We start from the raw sequence: 20,275 nt of genomic DNA, 5'->3' as shown, positions 1-20,275 counted from the left end.
TTTTAAAGCCCTGCCTGGACTTAACACATGTCAGAACAACTCCTGTGCTTGATCCGTGTGTCTATTTTACACACAGTTGCCATACATGTAAATCTATGTAGCAGTGTGCGGGTGTTCATGTTTCTGTGCTGCTGTTTTTATATGTTTGAACCTTAGCGTGTGTTTGTGCATGTGTCCTTGATGTGTTTTCCAATGAGGAGAAACCTGATCTTGGAGTAGAGTCTGACCCCATTCATGTAGGTGTGAGGAATGCAGCGTGAACATCTGGAGAAGGAGATTTCATGCCAGATAACTTTTAGGCTGTATTGGTGCATGGTAATATTTAGCAATAATGACTTTTTTTTTACATGAAAAACATGGAAATTGTGGCAAACCCTACAGGACATTTGAACAGTTTTGAATAAACTGTGAAGTTGTGTATTTAGAAACTGAAAGAAGCAAATACTGGAATGTAAATTGCTTTCTGACTTGCTTAGATATACATTATTTTAATAAATGTTCTTATAGTGGATCACAATAATCATGTAGCATGAGTTAATCCTCGTTGTGACCCGGATGCGTTTATCCACAGCTACAGTGTCAATACAGTTCTTGATATAGCACAGTACACTGTCCGTAAAAACCTCCAGGTCCTGATGTTCAAAAACATCCCAGTTTGTCCTGTCGAAACAGTCCTGCAGCTGCTGTGTCGCATCTTGGGGTCAGGATTTGATGGTTTTGGTGATGGTTGGAGCAGTTTTCCTGAGGGGGGCATAAGCAGGAATTAAATGCAGGGACAGGTGATCGGACTGACCCAGGTGTGGAAGTGGTCTAGCCCGGTAGCCTAGCTTGATGTTGGAGTAGACTTTGTCCAGAGTGTTAGCCTCTCTTGTAGCACACTTTACATGCTGGTGGAATTTGGGGAGCGCTGTCTTCAAGTCTGCATGGTTGAAGTCCCCCGCTATGATGTGCACAGCATCTGGATAGATGCTCTGCAGATGGCTAATGCTGCCATGCAAAAGTCCAATAGCTGTTTTAGCATTAGCATCCTGTGGGATGTAAACAGCGGTTACCATGACTACGGTGAACTCTCTGGGGAGGTATATTGGTCTACATCTAACAGTCACATACTCCAGGTCTGGGGAGCAATGGCTGATGACAGTCGCTGTGTTAGTACACCAGGTGTTGTTCACGTACACACGGTTTGTGTGGTTGCCTCCGTAGCCTAGCTAGCAGGCCGGCCCTGCAGCCCCGCTTCTGCCTTCTCTCTCTACGCCGCCGTCGCTTCCTCCCTGCTGCGATGGTAATCCACGGCGCGCCGGGGCTCCTCGCTATGTCCCCCGGAATGTTGAACAAGCGTTGAAAATCAGCTGTAACATCTCGTTCGTAGCGGGCACCGATCGTCAGGAGATCGTCCCGACTGTATATTTTGTTTGTCCGACATGACGGAACACAAATCAACACGTACACAAGCAGCCAAACATAGCACCGACCGAGAGAGCAATGAGCCGCTGCAACTGCGTGCGCCGCCATCTTGAAAAAATGGTTTGATATTAAATGTAATGTATATGGTTTTCCAAGTGCTCACACGCACGGTATCTCCAGTGCTTTATGTACATGTGCATCTAAATCCATCTTTAACCTGCTTCTATTTGGACTTTTTCATGTACTCCTTAAAATATGAGGCACTGCAATAATATGCACCCTTGTTGGTAAATAAAATAGAATGAGAACACACAATTTCCTTAAGATTTTTTTTTTCTTTTAGATAAACCGTTTCTCGCTTTTTAGGTCTATCAATCTGCCAATGTAAACATTCCTAGTTTCTTTCTTTGTAAAGAAATTTAGATGCTCAAAATATTTGAAGTTGCTTTGCTACAGTCTTCAGTCAATATAAACAGCCATTAAAAACAACAAAAGACTAGTTATACATTACATTTAATATCAAACCAATTAGCACATCCTACTAAGTCAAGACAACTGTGCATGCTATTGTTTGCGTCTGGCATTTAGTCACAGTTAATTGTGTGTTGCACTCCTCAAGTTTCAGTGTGCATCGACTGGCATTTCTGCTCACACGCATGGTATCTCCAGTGCTTTATGTACATGTGCATCTAAATCCACCTTTTACCAACCTGTCCATGAACCCGTTAAATTAGAAGCTGTTGAAAGGCTGCTGCATGGAAGTCATAAGTATCAGCAGCACACCCAACTTACCAGCTTGCCACTTATATTCCTGAAGAGCTATTGTCTACATCTGTTGGAGAACCTTGAACACTTATTTGCCTATAGCTGTCTATGCTGTATGAGTACTGTTGCTTGATTATTTGTTGATAATGATAATCTATTAAGATCTTGTGCATCCAATTATAGCCAATAAATCCATAACATGAATACTCAAAAAGTTATGCAAAATAAAAACTTGATAATTGTGATATGCAATTATTTTCAGCCTTTTACTTTGACAACCTTAAATAAAATCTTGCATAAATATCAATCTTCAGAAGTCACCTAATAATAAGTAAACTTATTGGTTATTTTAGCACACGATAAACATAACTTAAGAAGTTTGTTTTTTAACATTAGTTAAAAAATGTTTAATGTTAAACATTAGTTAAAAAACAGCATCATGACAACCAAACAGCACAGAAGACAGATCAGGGATGGTGTCCTGTGAAATCTAAAGCAGAGTTAGGTAACAGTAAACGGACCAGCCTGTCAATGAGAGTGTTTATCAGAGTAGCCACCAAGATGCTCATGGTAACACTGAGAAGCTGCAGAGGTCCACAGCTTAGGTGGAAAGTAATGTTGACAGGACAACGGTTAGTTGAGAACTCTACAAATCAGCCAATTAAAGTCCATGCATCATTTGTCTTCCACTATGAAATTTTGGAAAATTTAGTACTGGTCTATTATGCAAACAACCGATAAAACACATGAAAGTTTCTGGCTGTAATGTGACAAGATGTAGAAAAGTGCTAAGGTTATTGGTATTCACTTAAGTCTCTTAACAAGGAGTGCTGACAAGCCTTGAAAGTCTTTTTACCTCACAACTCCAAGGCTTCTCATTGATAAATATTGAGTGTAGCAGGTTGTACTTTGCAGTACAAAAATTATGTGCTGACCGGCAGTCATTGGATGGACCAAAAATAACAAATAAAAAATTTAAAGGGCTAAAAACAAAGTTCTAAGAAGGAGAGCTGGCTGATTTAAAAAAAAAATATATATAACTAAATGAATAAATATTTCAAAATGAACAGTTTAATAATGTATGTAAGTACAAAATATCTGGTTTCATCACAAGATCTGGAAGACAATCCGAACTTTTCCCTTCAAATGATAAAGAATTAATTATGATCTTGGAACAACCCAGGAACCAACCAATCTGCCAAGAAAGTGTGGCAGATTAAAAGTTCCACAGAAATTGCAACAATAAATAACCCTTCCTCCCATAAATTTTACAAAACAGAAACATTTTCTGCTCAATCTACCACATTCAGCCAATCACAGTTCCCCCTCCCTGATCTGTATGCAATCATTAAAACAGCAACAAGTAGAAGGTCACAGGAAGTGATGTACACAAAAGGCAAATATTATACACATGTTGGATATGAAAACCAATACAATGTCATTATTGTAATGTACTCAAAATATGAATATCAGACAAAGATCACAAAATTTCCACTTGAACCACTTTGTCAAAGTCTCAAACATGCTAATAGAAGGCAATGAATGAATTTACTGAGTTTTGTCAGGGAAAAAAGAGCAGCTTTACCATCCAGGAAAGTAAAAGTGCAGCATGTGCTATTATCAAAAAGACTTCAAGCATCCATTGATAATAAAGAGGCAATACACAGAACTTCCTTATGTAAATTTTGGGCCAATTTTTTGTGGTCATTATAATTTTAAAATTCAAACGGTTGTTTGATAAATGTTTCAGTGAAACCACTAGCCATGAGTGAAAGAAATGCTTTTTTTTCCAACATTCAAACTCTGAGAAATTGTCAAAATATCAGAAATTCTGCCACTGTATGTAAACTAATGAGCACAACTGTATCAGCTGCTGTATTAAAAAGTCAACTACGTCAGCTTTCATTGATGTAAAGTTTAGAGAACAGGAAGACTGTGCTAAGTGCTAGGCTAAGGCTGGACACATGAGAGACAAGATGAGGGCATCTTTCAGTTATAGACATGTTTACTTGCGATCCAGAGAATTAATCTCTTCCCCAGATGTCCTGGGTAGTTTTTATGGAGCCCGTCCAGAGGTGATAAATCTAGATGCCGAGCCCATGTTTCCGCCTCCATTAGAGCCTTTGAGGGTCAACACATGGTTCTGTCTATTTTTAAAATGGACCCCTCTCAGCCAGAGTACTATTACGCTCCACATTCTACCAGTGCATGTTGATGGGTTTCAATGATGAATGCCGTTCTGATGTGATGTGCTATGCTTTGTTCTAATGGAATGGTCTCCTGACGCTACAGCTCTATGGAGAGTACCAGGAGAACCAGGGTGGCTCGGGCAGACGGGAGGCCACACGCCTGCTGACGGAGAGGCAGATCAAGAAACATGGAAATCATCATCATCACAGCCTTGAGAGGACACAACACACAACACATGGTCGCCATAGTCACGGCTACCAACATGGCAATCACAGCAGGCAAAAAACAAGGTTTCAGCCCAACATGGAAAGTGAGACTACAGATGAGCAAATGGCTGATAACGAATTTAACTCCATGAGGAAAATGCGACCCTACTCTAAATGCGGAGGTTAGCATCATCAAATAAAAATATTCAAGATGTGGCCCATTTTCTAATCTTCTGTTGCTTGGTTTTCACAGACTGTATAGCACGGGTGCAGTGGTTTCTTGTGACGAGGCTGGGAGAAGACTGGATCTTCCTGGTCCTACTGGGAATCACGATGGCTCTGGTCAGCTGGACCATGGACTATGCTAGTGCAAAAAGCCTGCAAGGTATAATTAAAGACAGAGGGACACATTGGCAGTCAAGAATGCATGGTTAAGTGGTTGCACAAAATGGAATCTCTCCCTTCATCTTTTCCCTTTGTTTCCCATTACACTTTAAGTCCTTTGTTTCCATTTTCTAGCATAACAGTTTCATCACATTTTTGGTCATAATTTTTGTCTTTACTCCCTTCAGTTTCTGCTGTTTCACAGTTTTTTCTCCTTGTCCAAATTCCTCTTTCTTTAGCGTATAAATGGATTTATAGGGAACTGAAGGGAAACATCCCCCTGCAGTACCTGGCCTGGGTTTCCTATCCCCTGATGTTTATCCTCTTCTCCTCCCTTTTCTGTCACCTGGTTTCTCCTCAAGCTATTGGTCTGTACCAACTCCACCCTCATGTTTACCTTCACGCTTCTCTGTGAACACCTGCATGTCCAGGAGAATATTTGTTGGCTCTTACTTTAACTTATACTGGCTAACCAATATTATTCTATTCCATGATGTTTAGTTTAACTATGTTAATTTGCTCTGCATCAAGTTTGAATGTTTAAGCTGATTGTTTGAAAATGAAGTTGAAATTCCCATATTTCGTAATATTGTCCTCTGTCTTATACCTCAAAATAATATTTTGTTACTTGCCCTACTTTTAAAATATATAAAGAGGTATACAGATTTCAGTAAATGGTTCTCCAACATTGCCTTCCATAATGTGATGAAAATCTGAGCCAAGCTGGCAAAGATTTTACTAAGTCTAAAAGTACTAATTTTCTTTTCAAAACATTTCATGGTATCACAACTTAGAGATACCATTCCAGAAACAGAAATAACTAATAACCTCTGTTGACCTTTTCTGAAGAACTTTATCCAAACATTTTTCCGCTACAGTGCGAGCTTAAAGATGAAAAACAAATTGTTTTATTTACAGAGAAGACTGTCCTACAAACTCAGTCTTGCCTTTTATCGTAAGGTTCTGGTATCCCTGAGTTGAAGACCATTCTGAGAGGGGTTGTTCTTAAGGAATATTTGACTCTGAAGGCTTTTATTGCAAAAGTCATCGGCCTGACTGCAGCTCTGGGCAGTGGGATGCCCGTAGGAAAAGAGGTAGGCAAAGAAATAACCCTAGCCCCCTTGCTTTTCTTTTTTTTTGTGAGTGTGATGGTCAGTTTTTACTATTTGATATAAATGTTCTTGTTCTCCTTCACCCAGGGTCCTTTTGTACACATCGCAAGCATCTGTGCAGCAGTTCTCAGTCGCTTCATGTCCTTCTTTTCAGGAGTGTATCAGGTAAGCTAAAGTCAGGAAACGCAAGGTTTTCCATGTAGATTTCCTCTGTAACTATAAATAATGTATATGATAGAAATATCTTGCAGTTTTTCCTTATTTCAATGACCTCTCCTTGCTCTTTGGATCAGTAGAATCCCTACTGCTATACAGACATCCTGACAGTGGGCTGTGCTGTTGGGGTGGGCTGCTGCTTTGGTACTCCACTTGGAGGTAGTCAACCATTTCCATTTTACTTGTATTTTTTGTTTGTTTCCTTGTTTGTCTGTTTGTTTATAGCCAACTTTACTTGCAATAAAACAGTCTTACACAGTAATGATGCCTAGAAAAGTATTTTTTTAAAGACAGTTCAGGATCTGAATGAAAAATCTGCAAAACTTTTTTTAATGACAAATGTTTAATTTAGTCTGAAATATATATTTGAAATTTTTAAATGTTGAATGATAAAGCTGCATCATTTGGCATCTTCTGCATGTTTGTGCCGTTGTTCTTTTTCTCCAACAGGTGTGCTCTTTAGCATTGAGGTAACATCCACATACTTTGCTGTGAGAAACTACTGGAGAGGATACTTTGCTGCTACATTTAGTGCCTTCATCTTTAGAGTGCTATCTGTGTTTAACAAGGATGCAGGTATGGGTTGGAGAGAAAGATTTGCATGTATCGTCTGAATAGGATCATTTATGTCTCTTCCACAAGGGGGCGACATTTTTCTACTTTCCGTTATTAAACAAATTCGACTTTGTGTTTATGGGCTACAACGTACTTCAGATCCAGACGTTCATTGATCTACTTTTATTTTTGGACTGAGTTGCAAAAGGATTCATTAATGTTTTCCTCTTTTTCTCTAGATTTTTAAAGGTTGAGTCTTTTTTTGTTGTTTTCTAGTGACCATCACTGCTCTGTTCAGGACAAACTTCCGTATGGATTTCCCCTTTGATCTTCAGGAACTTCCTGCATTCGCAATCATTGGGTGAGTAATTGAAAAACACAGAAAAACATGTGGGGCCCCATTTTGAATGTATCCACATTTCAACCAAAATTTATTATTTCAAATAAATGTTGGTTGCCTCAGATGTTTTTATTTTTTTTTAGAAATTAATAAAACGTTTGAGGATATAAAGTAAACTCAAAATTTATCTCAGAAATCAAGATACATCACTAATGTAATTTTTATGCCCAATTTGTTCAGCAGTAAAAAACAAGAGGTTTCTTCTCAGAAAATAAACGTGTGTAGAATGATTATCACAGACTTTTGAGCTTTTACTTATTAGCTTACCAATATTCCAGCTATTTTAGTATGAAGGAATATATTTTTAGTAAACCGTTTCGCTTTAATAGTGAATGCTGTAACTTCACGTTCCTCTGTCTTTGCAGAATTGCCTGTGGATTTCTTGGGGCGTTTTTTGTCTATCTGAACAGACAGGTGGTGCTGTTCATGAGACGACCAAATGCAATGACCAGCTTCCTGATTAAACAGTGAGTCCTTGTATGTTAAAGTGTGAAGAATTTGTTTGTCGTATATGCTTAACTGAACACAAATTTATGAATTTTATTTGCAGGTCATAACATTCTTCACAGACATATTCAAATAGTTACTTGTGTTTTTATGTAATTAATAACAGCTTTTTTTCTTCTCTTCCTCTGTTTCTTTGTGTGTGTGTGTGTGTGTGTGTGTGCGTGTGTGTTTTAACACTTCAAGTCGACTCATCTTTCCAGCTACTGTTACACTGGTCATTGCCACCTTGACCTTCCCCCCAGGGTTTGGACAGTTTATGGCTGGAGAGGTCAGAGTGCAAATTTGATCATTTTAGCCTGTCTTAAAGCAAAACATAACAAAACAAAAAACAATTCTGTTTTGTTTTGTTCCATAGCTACAACAACCAGTAGTTTCTATAAATAGGTACGATGATAACTATGTGCCTGTTTTCTACTCTTAGCTGGTTTAACATCACATGGTTTTTCCTGAAGTTCAAACATAGATCTTTATTTTATTTTTTAAAAATTTGTTTTATTCAAATTTTGTGAAACAGGGAACAAGAGAAAAATAATAAACAGTGGTGGCACAGAAAAAAGCAATGCAATAAGTTAATTATTTGAACAAAATATTTAAAATAATATAATGCATTGATGGAAAAAAAGAAAATAACTTGAGGATTTCCAACTTCAAAAGTTGCAAAATAAAGACTCTTGCTAAGGTATTCACACCCCTAAACTATTCTACAATTTGTCACATTGGAACCACACAGTCAGTTAATAGAGCTGTTCACAAATAAATCCCTGGCAAGGAAAGCATGATTCAGAAAAGCAGCAATTTGCCACAAGTAAACATGTGGAAGAAGGTGCTCAAGCCAGATGAGACAAAAGCTATTTTGCAACTATTTGCAAAATGCTTTGACAACCAAAGTTGCAATGGAATCATTTTGATTGGTGTCTACGCAGAAACACAGTTAGCTTAAGCTGTCTTGCGAATATAAATGGGTAAACATTTCAGTCAGCTTCCAAAGTTCAAAGCTTTAAGAGACATCTTTTAAAACTTTCTGCTGCAGTTGCAGTGAAAAGTAGTTATGTAAAAAGCTGACTCACAGGGGCTGAATATAAATGCACACCTTTCAGATTTATTTTCTAAAAATATACATAATCTTGTCTTATTTCCCTTGTGCTACTTAGTAATGCACTAATTTGTGTTGGTTTATCACATAAACCTGAAGTTTGTAGTGGTGACGAGATAGAAGAAAGTTAAAGGGATGTTAATAGTGAGCAGAAATCTGCGTTGTGTACTCATTAAAATACCAATCAAATGTTAAATTGGAAAACTCTGAGAAGCATGTCTGAACACCTAAAAATGTAAAATAAACCATAAATTCAAAAATTGTGAAGCTAAATGTATTAGCAGCTGTGAGCCAGAATTAAGCCTGATCATGTGGTTCACAGATGCTCAGAATAGATCACTTAGTGAGCAGCAGGTGTGTTCGCATCCATCTCTGTTTATGTCACTGAGTAACCACTCACATTTAGCAAATAGTATTAATTAAACAAGAAAAGTGATACCTGAAATTAAGTTGATTATAGAAAATATAGCTGCAGAATGGATCATCTAACCTTTTACTTTTACTTATCTATCACTACATTTCTTGTTTTTGTGAATAAAATCCTTACTGTCCAATGAGAGTAGTGTAAAGTTACAAAAGCAACAACAAGAGGAAAGTGAATGCTAAGAAAGATTTAAAGTAGGATTAGACCCAAAATGTCAAAACATAAAATTAAAGACTCTTGCATTCAGACTTTTCTGTTGACGTTCCAGATTCATCTTACATCTTCGATGGTGGACCTCAATTTAACCCCAACACAAGTAGGAAGTGCAAGAGTGGAAAATCAAAAATGACACTGGCGTTGCTTTTTTCCCTGCAGAGGCATTATGCAGATGCAGCACTATGGTTTTCTGGCTCTTAGCAAATTCAGAGACATCTATGCAAATGTGTAGCAAAATGGTTGAAGTGAATTAGTCATTCATGAGTCATCCAAAGGGAATGACTCATTTGGACACGGCCACCCTTACCAGTCTACATCCCGCTTGCTGAATGACTTCCTGCATGTTTATTATATCTGACTTCTTTTCACTTTTATCTAATCTAAAATCTTTTATTTCTCATCCTCCTTTTGTTAAGCTTCACTCTGTCTCAAACTGTTTTCCTTCTTTCTCTCATTGAGTCCAAAGAGTATTTCTTCTTTTTATCTTAATCTCTTCTTCTGTCTCTTTCCTCTGCTTCACTCTTCTTAATGATTTTCCTGTATTTTTTCCACACTTTAATTTTTTGCCTCTTTGTGCATAATCTTACCTCCCATCTGTTTCCTCTTGTTTGCCTCATTTAACCATTTTGTTTTCCATTTTTCCCACTGACTGATGTATTTCTGTTCTCAACCCTCTTCCGTCCCATTTCCATCATTCTGCTTTGTCTTTCTTCCCCTCTGTTTCTCACCCTTCCTCCCACGTCTCCAGCTAATGCCCAGGGAGTGCATCAACTCTTTGTTTGATAACTTTACATGGACGAAGATTTCGGGATCTCCCTCTCCAGCTGGTCTGGGCCGGTCTGCTGCTTGGCTGCACCCTGACGTTAGCGTCTTTATTATTCTGCTGCTCTTCTTCATCATGAAGGTACTTGCCTGCCTCCTGGGAAAGTGTGTGTGTGTTTGAGTATGGTATTTGCTGTGTTAGATATTTAGGTGTTTTATTGTTTGGTGTCTGGACACAAATTTCTGCTTGCGTTGCATCTACGTCCTCGGATGTGACTGGGATTGTTTGTGTGTGGCGCCGGTGCCACTTGACGTCAGCATTTTCATCATCCTCCTCTTTGTCGAGGGTAATTGTTGCAGGTCACTTGTGCCTGTGATTGGGACATCTGTGTATGTGTGTCCTAGAATGTGTTCATCTTCCACATTTTATTTTTGTCCAAGGTCAGCAATGCTGGCAACCTTCCAGCAACTCTTTCTGCTTTATGATTTCCTAGAAGCTTGTACACACTCACACACACTTCCTGTGTGATTACGATTCTAATAAGCAAAGAGATTTACTCTTTGTAACCTGAACAAGGTGCGTAGATAGCAGTGAGCCATGAAGGACAGAAGTTATTTTCCCTGATGTGTATCCTTGGTCTTCCCAAAATGCGCTTCAGGGATGTGATCCCAACCTGGAAGGAGAAATCCACTTTTTTTCTTTTTGGTTAAGAGCCTTTGCCTCATATTTAAGTCATTACCTGACATATTGTTTTATTTTAACTGTCGACTTGATCCCCTAGTTTAAAGTTTTTCTTAGTAGTATGTGTATAAAGGTACCCATCTGATGACTCAGATTCAGATTTAACATCTTCCTTTCCCTCTATTTGTGTTTGGTTTATGATACCAAAGTCTGAGCAGAAATCTCCAGATGTCTCCAGCCTTAGGTATCTCTGAGACGTTTCTCAGCCCACTGTTAGACTTGATATTTCTACACTGAGGTTTCCTTAATAATTAACACGTCTGCAACAGGTCTGGGAAGCATCCTTGCCAAATCTTAATTGTATCCCATGAATCTTATCTTCCTTTAAAGTTGTTTCTTAAAACTGATTCAATGGGAGTGTCTATTTGTGGGTTAGTAGACTATTGACAGCATTTTTAGAAATCACCATTTCAAAAAACACAAATTATCTTGAAAGAATCATTTGCAAGTACAATGTGATACTAGGACAACTTGGCGCCATGTAAGTGCCAAAAAACTTTTTTCGTTTTACATTTAGGGTGCAGCAAACTAATGCTCTTCATTTCATTGTGTATTACATTGTTCACAAAGGCAATCTGTGTGCTACAGTTTCCACTTTAGTTTCTAAAAATATGTTTTATTATTTCTGACATAAAGTGCTTAGCTAATGCTAAAACTAGAATGTATAATCTCTGTATTTAATTGGCTCATTGATAATTCTGCTCATAATTTGATTGCGGTGACAGGTAAACTTGTGCAGATACACAGCAGCAGCAGCCAATCCGATCTAAGTTTTGCAGTAAATTTCATTGTAAAGAATGAAAAATACTTTGATCCGTTTAGTTAGATCAACAGTATAATTGTACAGCCTGTATGTTTATATAATGATGCCAATGAAATCAGGACATCCCTTGTTTAAACTTCCATAGCATCTTTCTTTATTGGTGTCCTATATTTTATTTTACTTTGAAACACACTTGGACTTCTGCACTAATTTCATAGCATGTTGCTAGTACCATCTGTCAAAGGATTTGTGACATCAACGAAAGAGTGTGTGCTGACTGAATTGTCTTTCTGTGTGTGAAACTGCTTTTGTGAGTTGTGTGTCTTTCTGCCTGATTGATTTTGGCTGTTGAGATTAAAAGAGAGGAAAAAAACTGGACACATTCTTCTCTGTCATCAGCATAGGAGCTGCCCTGTGAGAGACATGCTAATGAGTTTTTATCGTCTTCCATAGTAATTTACTTCTCAAACACTGATGAGAGATGACACATAGAATAGTATTCTGGACTGGTGAAAGGGTAATATTATGTTTCCAAAAACTCTTTTCAAATGAGAGTGGCGGTCCACAGCAGGTGTTTTGGAGGTGTTCTGGTAAACCACAGATGTTTTCAGCTAAATGCCAAAAAAAAAAAAAAAAAAACCACCACTAAGGTTGTTATTATCTCTGATGGGGATGAGAACAAAGCATATTATTATAAAAGCATATTTGAAATTATATTCAAATTAAGAGAATATTGTTTTGAAAACAATGCAATTGGCATTTGAAAGCACACGTCTAGAGGAGTTTGTTCATTCTTCATTCCTCTTTTCACCCTTTCACTGGTAAGCAGTCCACATTAAGCTGGCACGGCTGCAGCACCAGCATCTGTAGCTTCTCTGGGGCAGATGTTCATTAAGTGCCATGCTCAAGCATACCGAGGGATGATTGATTCTCCTCCCCGACCTTACATACAAAACACCACTGCACAAACGCCATCACTGGAACTCATCAAGCTGTGGCTGAATAGGAAGATTTTTTCCTCAACTCAAGTGGGAAAAAAAGTTAATAAGAAGCTCAAACTGTATGGTACTATACACACTTGTTGCTATGCAACGTGACACCTTGGCTGCAGTCTGAATGTAAGGTGGGTAACATAATGGGAGTAAAAGAGCAGTTATTAAAAGAAAATATAATACATTTTTCTTGTCTCATAATGTCTCAAAATTAGCTATTCAGCTTGCCAAAACCTTGTGAATGAATGCTGCACTACATATACAAACAATTTATTCAAAACGGTTGTCAAATTTGTATTCAGTCATTTTAAGATGTTCTTCAAACTTTTTTGTTGGCAGATTATCAGTATTGTATCTCTTTCTTACATGCAGTTCTGGATGTCTGCAGTGGCCACCACCATGCCCATTCCATCTGGGGCCTTCATGCCTGTCTTCATACTCGGTGGGAAAGAAACAACAAGAGATTATTAATGAGTGGAAATTCTTTTTTCATTCCTCAACCATCAGTCCTTTACAGTGACTATCTTCAGCTGCCAATAGGGGAGAGACTGGGTCAACTCTGGTCTGGTTCCCAGCTCATGAAAGGGCAACACAGAGATAGTCATAGCAAATAACTGTTCATAAAGACCCACCTGTTAACAATTTAAGATCATATCACATTGTTTTCTATTTTTGATGCCATCAACTGTAGGAGTATCGTATTTTTCGGGCTATAGGTCACTACATTTTTCCTACACTTTGAACCATTCGGCTTATTGCCCAGTGCGGCTTTTCTGTGGATTAAACTGATACATTTTCATCCCACTGTGTTCTAAAATATTAATAGTTTTACATTTTTACTAATTAAAAGCACATTTGAAATTTCAAAAGCTGGATTCTCTCCATTGTACTGGCTTCAACATCATATTCACCAAATTCCTACAATTGAAAAGATAGTTCAGTGTGCAATGCACTTCTGAAGGAGAACTAAAGATAAGTTAAGCAAAACAACTTCATGTTCTTCCTTGTTGTTTTATGCATCCTTAAATCTAGCTCAGTACCTCTTTAAAACATGCAGATGGATGCCCTATTTGCTCCCTTCACATTAAAATTGGACATAAATTTCAAATAGATCAAAAGCTGTTTTTAAAGATTGCCTCTGGGCAGAAATACATTATTTGGTCACAGAGCCTGAAGTGAAGAACTTTGAAGTGGTAATTTCTAAGCACTGCCTCTACATTAAACTTACTGCACTGTCTCACTGTATTACTGGAACTTGATGTGGCTGTGTGACCTAGTTGAAGAAATTGTATTTGTCCTCTCTCATGCTTCCTCTACCAACTGTTTTTTTTTTTTTATAAAAATGAGCAAACACTTTTCAACTAATTACTCTTCAGTGTGTGTAAAGGAAAAGTTTTATGTGTCTATGTTGGCCCTGTAATGGACTTGTACTCTCTCCTGGGTTTACCCTGGCTTTCACCCAATGACCACTGGAGATGAGCTCCAGCCTCCCAGTTCAACAACACTGAACAGAATTAAGTGCACATACGAAGTAGATGAATGTTTAATTCATAGACATACTGTAGAAAAGCTCTAGATGTTTCTTATTTGAGTGTCTTCTGTTGAATATGTATTCACTTTCACCAAATGCTCCTTTCTTTAGGAGCTGCATTTGGCAGGCTGGTTGGGGAAATCATGGCAACCCTGTTTCCTCATGGGATTGTGTTTGATGGCATTCTGTACCGCATCATTCCAGGGGGTTACGCAGTCATCGGTTAGTATGTAGTTTCTTTTCTCATCTATTCTTGCTCTGTTTTGTGTTATTGCTTTTGTCATGCTTGGTGATATTTCAAAAACATCAGTATCTGCAGTGGTTATTGGTTTTGCATCACTAAAATCCATATTCATTAAGTTTTGCTACCAAACTGTCCATTTCTGATGTCGTCATGCAGTATCTCTTTATGGATTTCTTTTTCACTGCATCCTGCCAACTTCATGCATCCAATGATTTGAAAAAGTGTCAAGTATGTCTTTCTTGTCAACTTCTCTTCCACTTCTTGTCAAACTTGCTGGTCCTCCAGTCGTCACTTGCTGTCAACTCATCTTCCTGCCCTCCTGCGCACCTAATCCCCCCCGCTCCCCCAACTTTCACCGTTTGTTGTCTCTCCCCCCTTTGCTCCCCTCATCCTTTCTTTTAGAACCTCTGGTTGCTTTGCTTTGACAGTTAAATGTCACAGTAGGTTTGCTCTGCAGTGCTCACCTCAGCAGCTGACTCAGAAATGTGGCCTCCCTTCAGTCTCTATCCTGCTGCCTGGAAAGGCCATCTCTCCTCTTTGTTCACCGATCTCTCTAACCAGTCTTCTTCTGATCTCTTTTTTTCATTTCCATGCTGTGTTTGTGAAAATCAGTATTTTAATACAGTCACCACTACCTTAATATCTTTATTTTTCTGTGTCCTGACTTGTTTAAGTCCCCTAATTTACTTTTAATTATATCTCCACTCTGCATTTTGTGTCACTTGTCTTCTTTCCATTACTGTTCCTTTGCTCTGTGTCCCATACTTCTGTTATTTTTCCATCCTATGTCTCTGACAGGTGCAGCAGCATTGACCGGAGCTGTGACTCATACTGTGTCTACGGCCGTTATCTGCTTTGAGCTGACAGGACAGATTTCCCACATACTCCCCATGATGGTGGCTGTAATCTTAGCCAACATGGTGGCCCAGGGCCTGCAACCTTCCCTGTATGATTCTATCATCCAGGTCAAGAAGCTACCATACCTGCCAGAGCTTGGCTTTGGACACATGAGGTTTGTGTTATTTGCAAAGCGATTTAACCAAAACTTCTATCATGGTTTTATATATTCTCAAAGATGTGTTGGAAAGACTAGAAAATCTGTTTGGTAAATTAGCTTAGCTTTTACTTTGTGAACCGGGACAATTTCTTGCAATTTGCTACTTATAAATCTGAGGAAATGAGCACCACATCTGGGGCCAGTTTTATTTTATCTTTATGTTATCTTGTGGAATTATACAACACTTTTTACTATACGTACGCTGATGACATTACTTGTCATTGAATTGACATTGAATGTCAATTTGACATGCAATGTCAATAGATAGATAGATAGATAGATCTATAGATAGATAGATTTCAATTCAATGAAATTTAAGCATTTCTAATGAAATGCTTAAATGCATTTCAGGATTGTTTGTCAGGTGAGAACTATGTTCATAAGATCCCAGGACCAAACCTCAACAGGGGGTTAGTTTATTTGCTCCATAAATCTGGAACTAACACCCTGAAAATCTGAGATGTGCAAAAACTGTTTGACTAAAAACATCATGGCATACTGCTACTTCTTCATAATGGCAAACAATTATTATCAGTTAACTTTCACCATGTCTTAGCAATATGTGTTTAAATTTCTTTTTTCTTTATTTCCATGTAATGCTTACATTATCTTTTTAAAATATATTTCTTATCTTGAATATATTTTTTATTTACTCCTGCAGCCAATACAACATCTTTGTAGAGGACATTATGGTTAGAAAGGTGAAGTTCATATCCTCCCAGTCTACATACAGAGAAGTCAAACACCTGTTGGACTCCTTCTCATTGAAAACTATCCCTTTGGTTGACTCTAAAGGTATGCTTATTATGTATTTAATTTAGAACTTAAATTGAACTGAAGAAAAACATAAAAGTGAGGTACAGTTCAACTAAGTTCTAATGCAGACGAGGAAAACCTTCTAATGTATTATAAATGAGTTTGTGTTAGATTACATTTGCCAGCCTCAAAATCCTAAGGCAGTTAAGTAACATTGCATTATTTGTTGAAGTCCAAGTAACTATTATTTTTTGTTAATTTAGATTCTATGATCCTCTTGGGCAGCATTGACCGTGTGGAGCTTCTAGCGCTCTGTGATTGGTGGTTGTCCCCAGAAAGAAGACTTCTGATGGAGGTAAATTAGATGTAACCGGATCATTTATTTTGATTGCTTAGAATATTTTTCATTGTTGCTGCATTAATGTGTAATATTACAAGTTTTGCTGTTCACAACTTTTGATAATGGTCCACATAATCTTTGAAAATCCCAATATGCTTTTCATGTGTTCACTTTGATGTTTCACAAAGCCTATCATTATGTGTGCAGTCTAAAGTGCCCTTCAGGTTACATGAAATTGGATGGGAAATGTTTGCTTCGTAAAACAGATATGTAATAGGCATCATAAAACATGTGCTGAAGCATAATTGCATATGCAGTAATTGGCCTAATGATTGGTCTAAATTGCAGAAGAGGTTATGTCTAATTTAAATCATGACTGTCAGTCATTGAAACTATTTGTCTGTTTCATCTACTTAGTCGAGTCTGTTTTTGTAAGGTAAAGTAATTTTATTATCAGTTTGTGTCTCTATCCATTGAGTGACCCAAAAAAGCAATTGTTAAAATGAAGCAGAAGTAGATGGTTAGAAAATGTTTATGTTTAGGTTGTATTTGCTCTGTTTTTAATATTTTTGGTGTGAAAACATTAATGGCTTTACCAACATTGGATAAGCCAGGCTAACCTTACCCTTTGTGAAGGTTTTATAACCATGTGGTGATATGAAAAAATTATTTCAGCTGAGTTTTTTAGAGAGGTTCAATCAAGGAAAGTTCATCTGAGGAAACAAAATTAAACACTCAATAATTAATTTTGTATAGAAACAGAATATTACTTCAGAACCTTGATCCATACTTATTGGCATTTTGAAATATTTTCATGTATTGTGCAGTAGATTCATTTGATTAAGCCCAAAATTGTTCATACATCCACCAGATTTAGATGCAAATTATTCTCATTTAAGCAAGAAATTTGTTCCTGATAGAAATTGGACAGACATCTCTCCAAAGATTTTTTTTTTTTTTATATAAAAATGTTTCTTATCGCAGTTACAGTATAACTTTACTGGTGCATGTTTTGCTACCAGACTTTTTTATTAATGTACTTAGACACAGACTATGTTAGAGGCCAGTTTCTTTAGTAATTTACTTTTGTGGCTTAACCCTCTTGTTTAGGGTCTTATTGACCGTCTCCTGGACAAATTTAAGTCAGCAGCCTTCCTATGTATAACACCGAATTAAAAGAAGATTTCAGGGATGCCCAAGTCCAGCTCTGAGAAGCTTCTATCCTTCAGCTTTTACATGCATTCCTTCTCCAAGACACCTGAATCAAATAATTGGCTCCCTACCAGGACTCTGCATAGCTAGACGACATTCTGATAAGAGAATTCAGCCATGTGATTCAGGTTTGTAGGAGAAGGAATGCGATTAAAATTAGCAGGATAGTTGCTCTTGAGGACTGGACTTGGCCACCCCTGAGCTAAAGTATGTAACCCTTTACTATTTCCTAATGACCTGACCATCACATTCTATCTATCTATGTGGATTATATACCATGTCAAATGTGAAAATATAGATGTTTATTTATTCATACAAAATATCGATTTGCTTTAAAATGTTTCTCTGATTGTGAGCTCAGGGTCCGAGCCTACAGGAGAAGAATCCGTGTCCAAAAAGCAGTTGGGAGTCATTCGCCTTTGTAGATGATGAAGAAGATGAAGAAAGAGACAAGGTGAGCCAACAATTTGCTTTATTTTTTATTCCTGATTACATCTGTTTATTAAAACGATGTATCATTATGTTTCAAACCATAATAGTTGCTTGTGTTTTAACAATTTTACCTGCATAATTTACACCAAGCAATTAAAAGAAAACCCTAAAAGTAGAATATAATTCTATTCCCTAAGAGCATAATTAGCTAAATAGAGCATCCCCATAACTGTCAATTAAAGCTAACAGTGGTATAGTGTTGCAAATGAAAGACAACAATCCCATTATAATAGCCAATATGAATGATAAAGTACATATGCTGTCCGATTTGGAGCATCAGCTTAGACTTCCAGAGCTGTGTCTTGTTGTTTTCAGGGCAGCCCTCTTCAGGAGGAAAGAAATGGTCCTGTACCCCCTCCGAAACCGCAGGACCCCTCCTCCAACCACACTGCACCTGCAACTGGTGAGTTCAAAGGTCAACACATTTTTGCATCATTTATTCACCTCTGAAAACGTATGAAACATAATTTCACTGCAGTTGAACAAAAAGAATTTGCAATTTCCTACCTTGTAGCCCAAAGATAAAGCTTCTGTTGGAAGTTAATTACTACATAAATAACCAGTTTGTGGAGGAGACAAAGTCAATGTATAATATTCCACTACATTCTGAGAGCCTTTCAGAGAAATATTGATTCCTTTATACAAGTTCAATCACTACACTGATGTAAATTAATATCTGCTTGGTGTGACTATACTTCCTTCCTTTCCTGAAATGAAAAGCTGACATACATACCCAAACAAACAGGTTTTTAAAAACAGAAAATTGAGTAAACCTTTTTTTCCCACTTCACAGTTATGCATTATTTTTATTGATCTATCAAACAAAATTCCAATAAAAAAAAAAAAAACAAGCAACATGCAAGAACAATGCATCACCTGGATATTGTGGCTTCACAAAAGCCCAATGTGTCAAACTTAAGAAGATTCATTTCATTAACGTCAGCTTTTCATTAAACAGATTCACACGTTTGTTCCTCTGCACTCAACAGATGTCAAACAACCAGACAGTGTACTGTAGCTTTGTATTGCGAACAGCAATGACTTGGCTGAATGTTTGCAGGGAGGAGGCAGATGGTGTGTGTGGATGTGTGTGTGAGTTGTTGCACAGTAGCTTATCAAACTCAACAATTTGCAGCCTCCAAGTAAAGAGGTATCTAGGCAACCACAATAAAAAGGTTTCTTTGGTTCCTGCAGAATCTTGACATTCCATTTGCAGTTGAGTTACTTTCTTTGAAGGTGTGTTTGTATAATTCATTGACTCTCGTCTTGTTTCCGCCTCTCTTCTTTCAGAAAAAGGTCCCCTGCAGTCGGTGAGGAGAACGCTCAGAAATCTCTTCACCTCTAAAAGCAGACAGTCAGAGAAGGAACTGCAGGTGTGTCTGTGAATGCAGCTTTTGTTGAGCATCACTCAATTTCTGAATGTGCTCCATTAACAATATAGTTCCTCTGTTTTTTGCTGCTCTGCATGTTATTTTTTGGTTGGTAATTTGTTCCTTTTTCCTTCAATTTAAATGTGACTCAGTAATGAAATGTTATGAACTGTTGAAATGCAAATAGCTCTTCATCCCTTAGACATAGCCTAATGCCAGAACCACATTCATGCACGGGTACTGGTAGGTGAATTTGTTAGCATTTGACCTCTATTCATTGATCGACAGAGATTTTAGAATAACAACCTGCTTCAGAAAAACCTCTCCAAAATCAGGCGTTTCTTTCCAATCTTCTCTCATCTGGGAAGTTCTTATATTCAGCTCTGCAGTCTGACTCACAGAGGGAAACAAAGCTCGTCACCTGCAGGTTGGAAAATCACACCATACAGAAGTGTGTGGTTGCAAGCTGGAGGGTTCAGAAAGTGATTTCTGTTCTGCCCACTACTCAGGTTTTTGTATTGTCGAGCTGATTATAAATTCCC

General features: G+C 37.8%; 1 protein-coding gene across 1 annotated transcript in view; it reads left to right on the top strand.

The window, feature by feature from the left end:
• Nucleotides 1–20,275, top strand: part of LOC114155945 (chloride channel protein 1-like) — a 29,299-nt gene that overhangs the window by 2,061 nt on the left and 6,963 nt on the right. The window contains exons 2-20 of the mRNA XM_028036091.1: nucleotides 4,462–4,747; nucleotides 4,819–4,950; nucleotides 5,189–5,317; nucleotides 5,910–6,043; nucleotides 6,149–6,226; nucleotides 6,358–6,436; nucleotides 6,728–6,853; nucleotides 7,109–7,193; nucleotides 7,598–7,699; nucleotides 7,923–8,007; nucleotides 10,221–10,376; nucleotides 13,104–13,173; nucleotides 14,374–14,484; nucleotides 15,305–15,518; nucleotides 16,225–16,358; nucleotides 16,583–16,674; nucleotides 18,233–18,325; nucleotides 18,679–18,766; nucleotides 19,654–19,736. Coding sequence (XP_027891892.1) covers nucleotides 4,462–4,747; nucleotides 4,819–4,950; nucleotides 5,189–5,317; nucleotides 5,910–6,043; nucleotides 6,149–6,226; nucleotides 6,358–6,436; nucleotides 6,728–6,853; nucleotides 7,109–7,193; nucleotides 7,598–7,699; nucleotides 7,923–8,007; nucleotides 10,221–10,376; nucleotides 13,104–13,173; nucleotides 14,374–14,484; nucleotides 15,305–15,518; nucleotides 16,225–16,358; nucleotides 16,583–16,674; nucleotides 18,233–18,325; nucleotides 18,679–18,766; nucleotides 19,654–19,736 — 2,277 coding nt within the window. The remainder of the gene's footprint in view (nucleotides 1–4,461; nucleotides 4,748–4,818; nucleotides 4,951–5,188; nucleotides 5,318–5,909; nucleotides 6,044–6,148; nucleotides 6,227–6,357; nucleotides 6,437–6,727; nucleotides 6,854–7,108; nucleotides 7,194–7,597; nucleotides 7,700–7,922; nucleotides 8,008–10,220; nucleotides 10,377–13,103; nucleotides 13,174–14,373; nucleotides 14,485–15,304; nucleotides 15,519–16,224; nucleotides 16,359–16,582; nucleotides 16,675–18,232; nucleotides 18,326–18,678; nucleotides 18,767–19,653; nucleotides 19,737–20,275) is intronic.

This window comes from Xiphophorus couchianus, chromosome 13 (assembly GCF_001444195.1).
Source record: "Xiphophorus couchianus chromosome 13, X_couchianus-1.0, whole genome shotgun sequence".
Taxonomy (NCBI): Eukaryota; Metazoa; Chordata; class Actinopteri; order Cyprinodontiformes; family Poeciliidae; genus Xiphophorus; species Xiphophorus couchianus.
The sequence above is the reverse complement of the archived record's forward strand: the minus strand, read 5'-3'. Positions and strand labels throughout refer to the sequence as shown.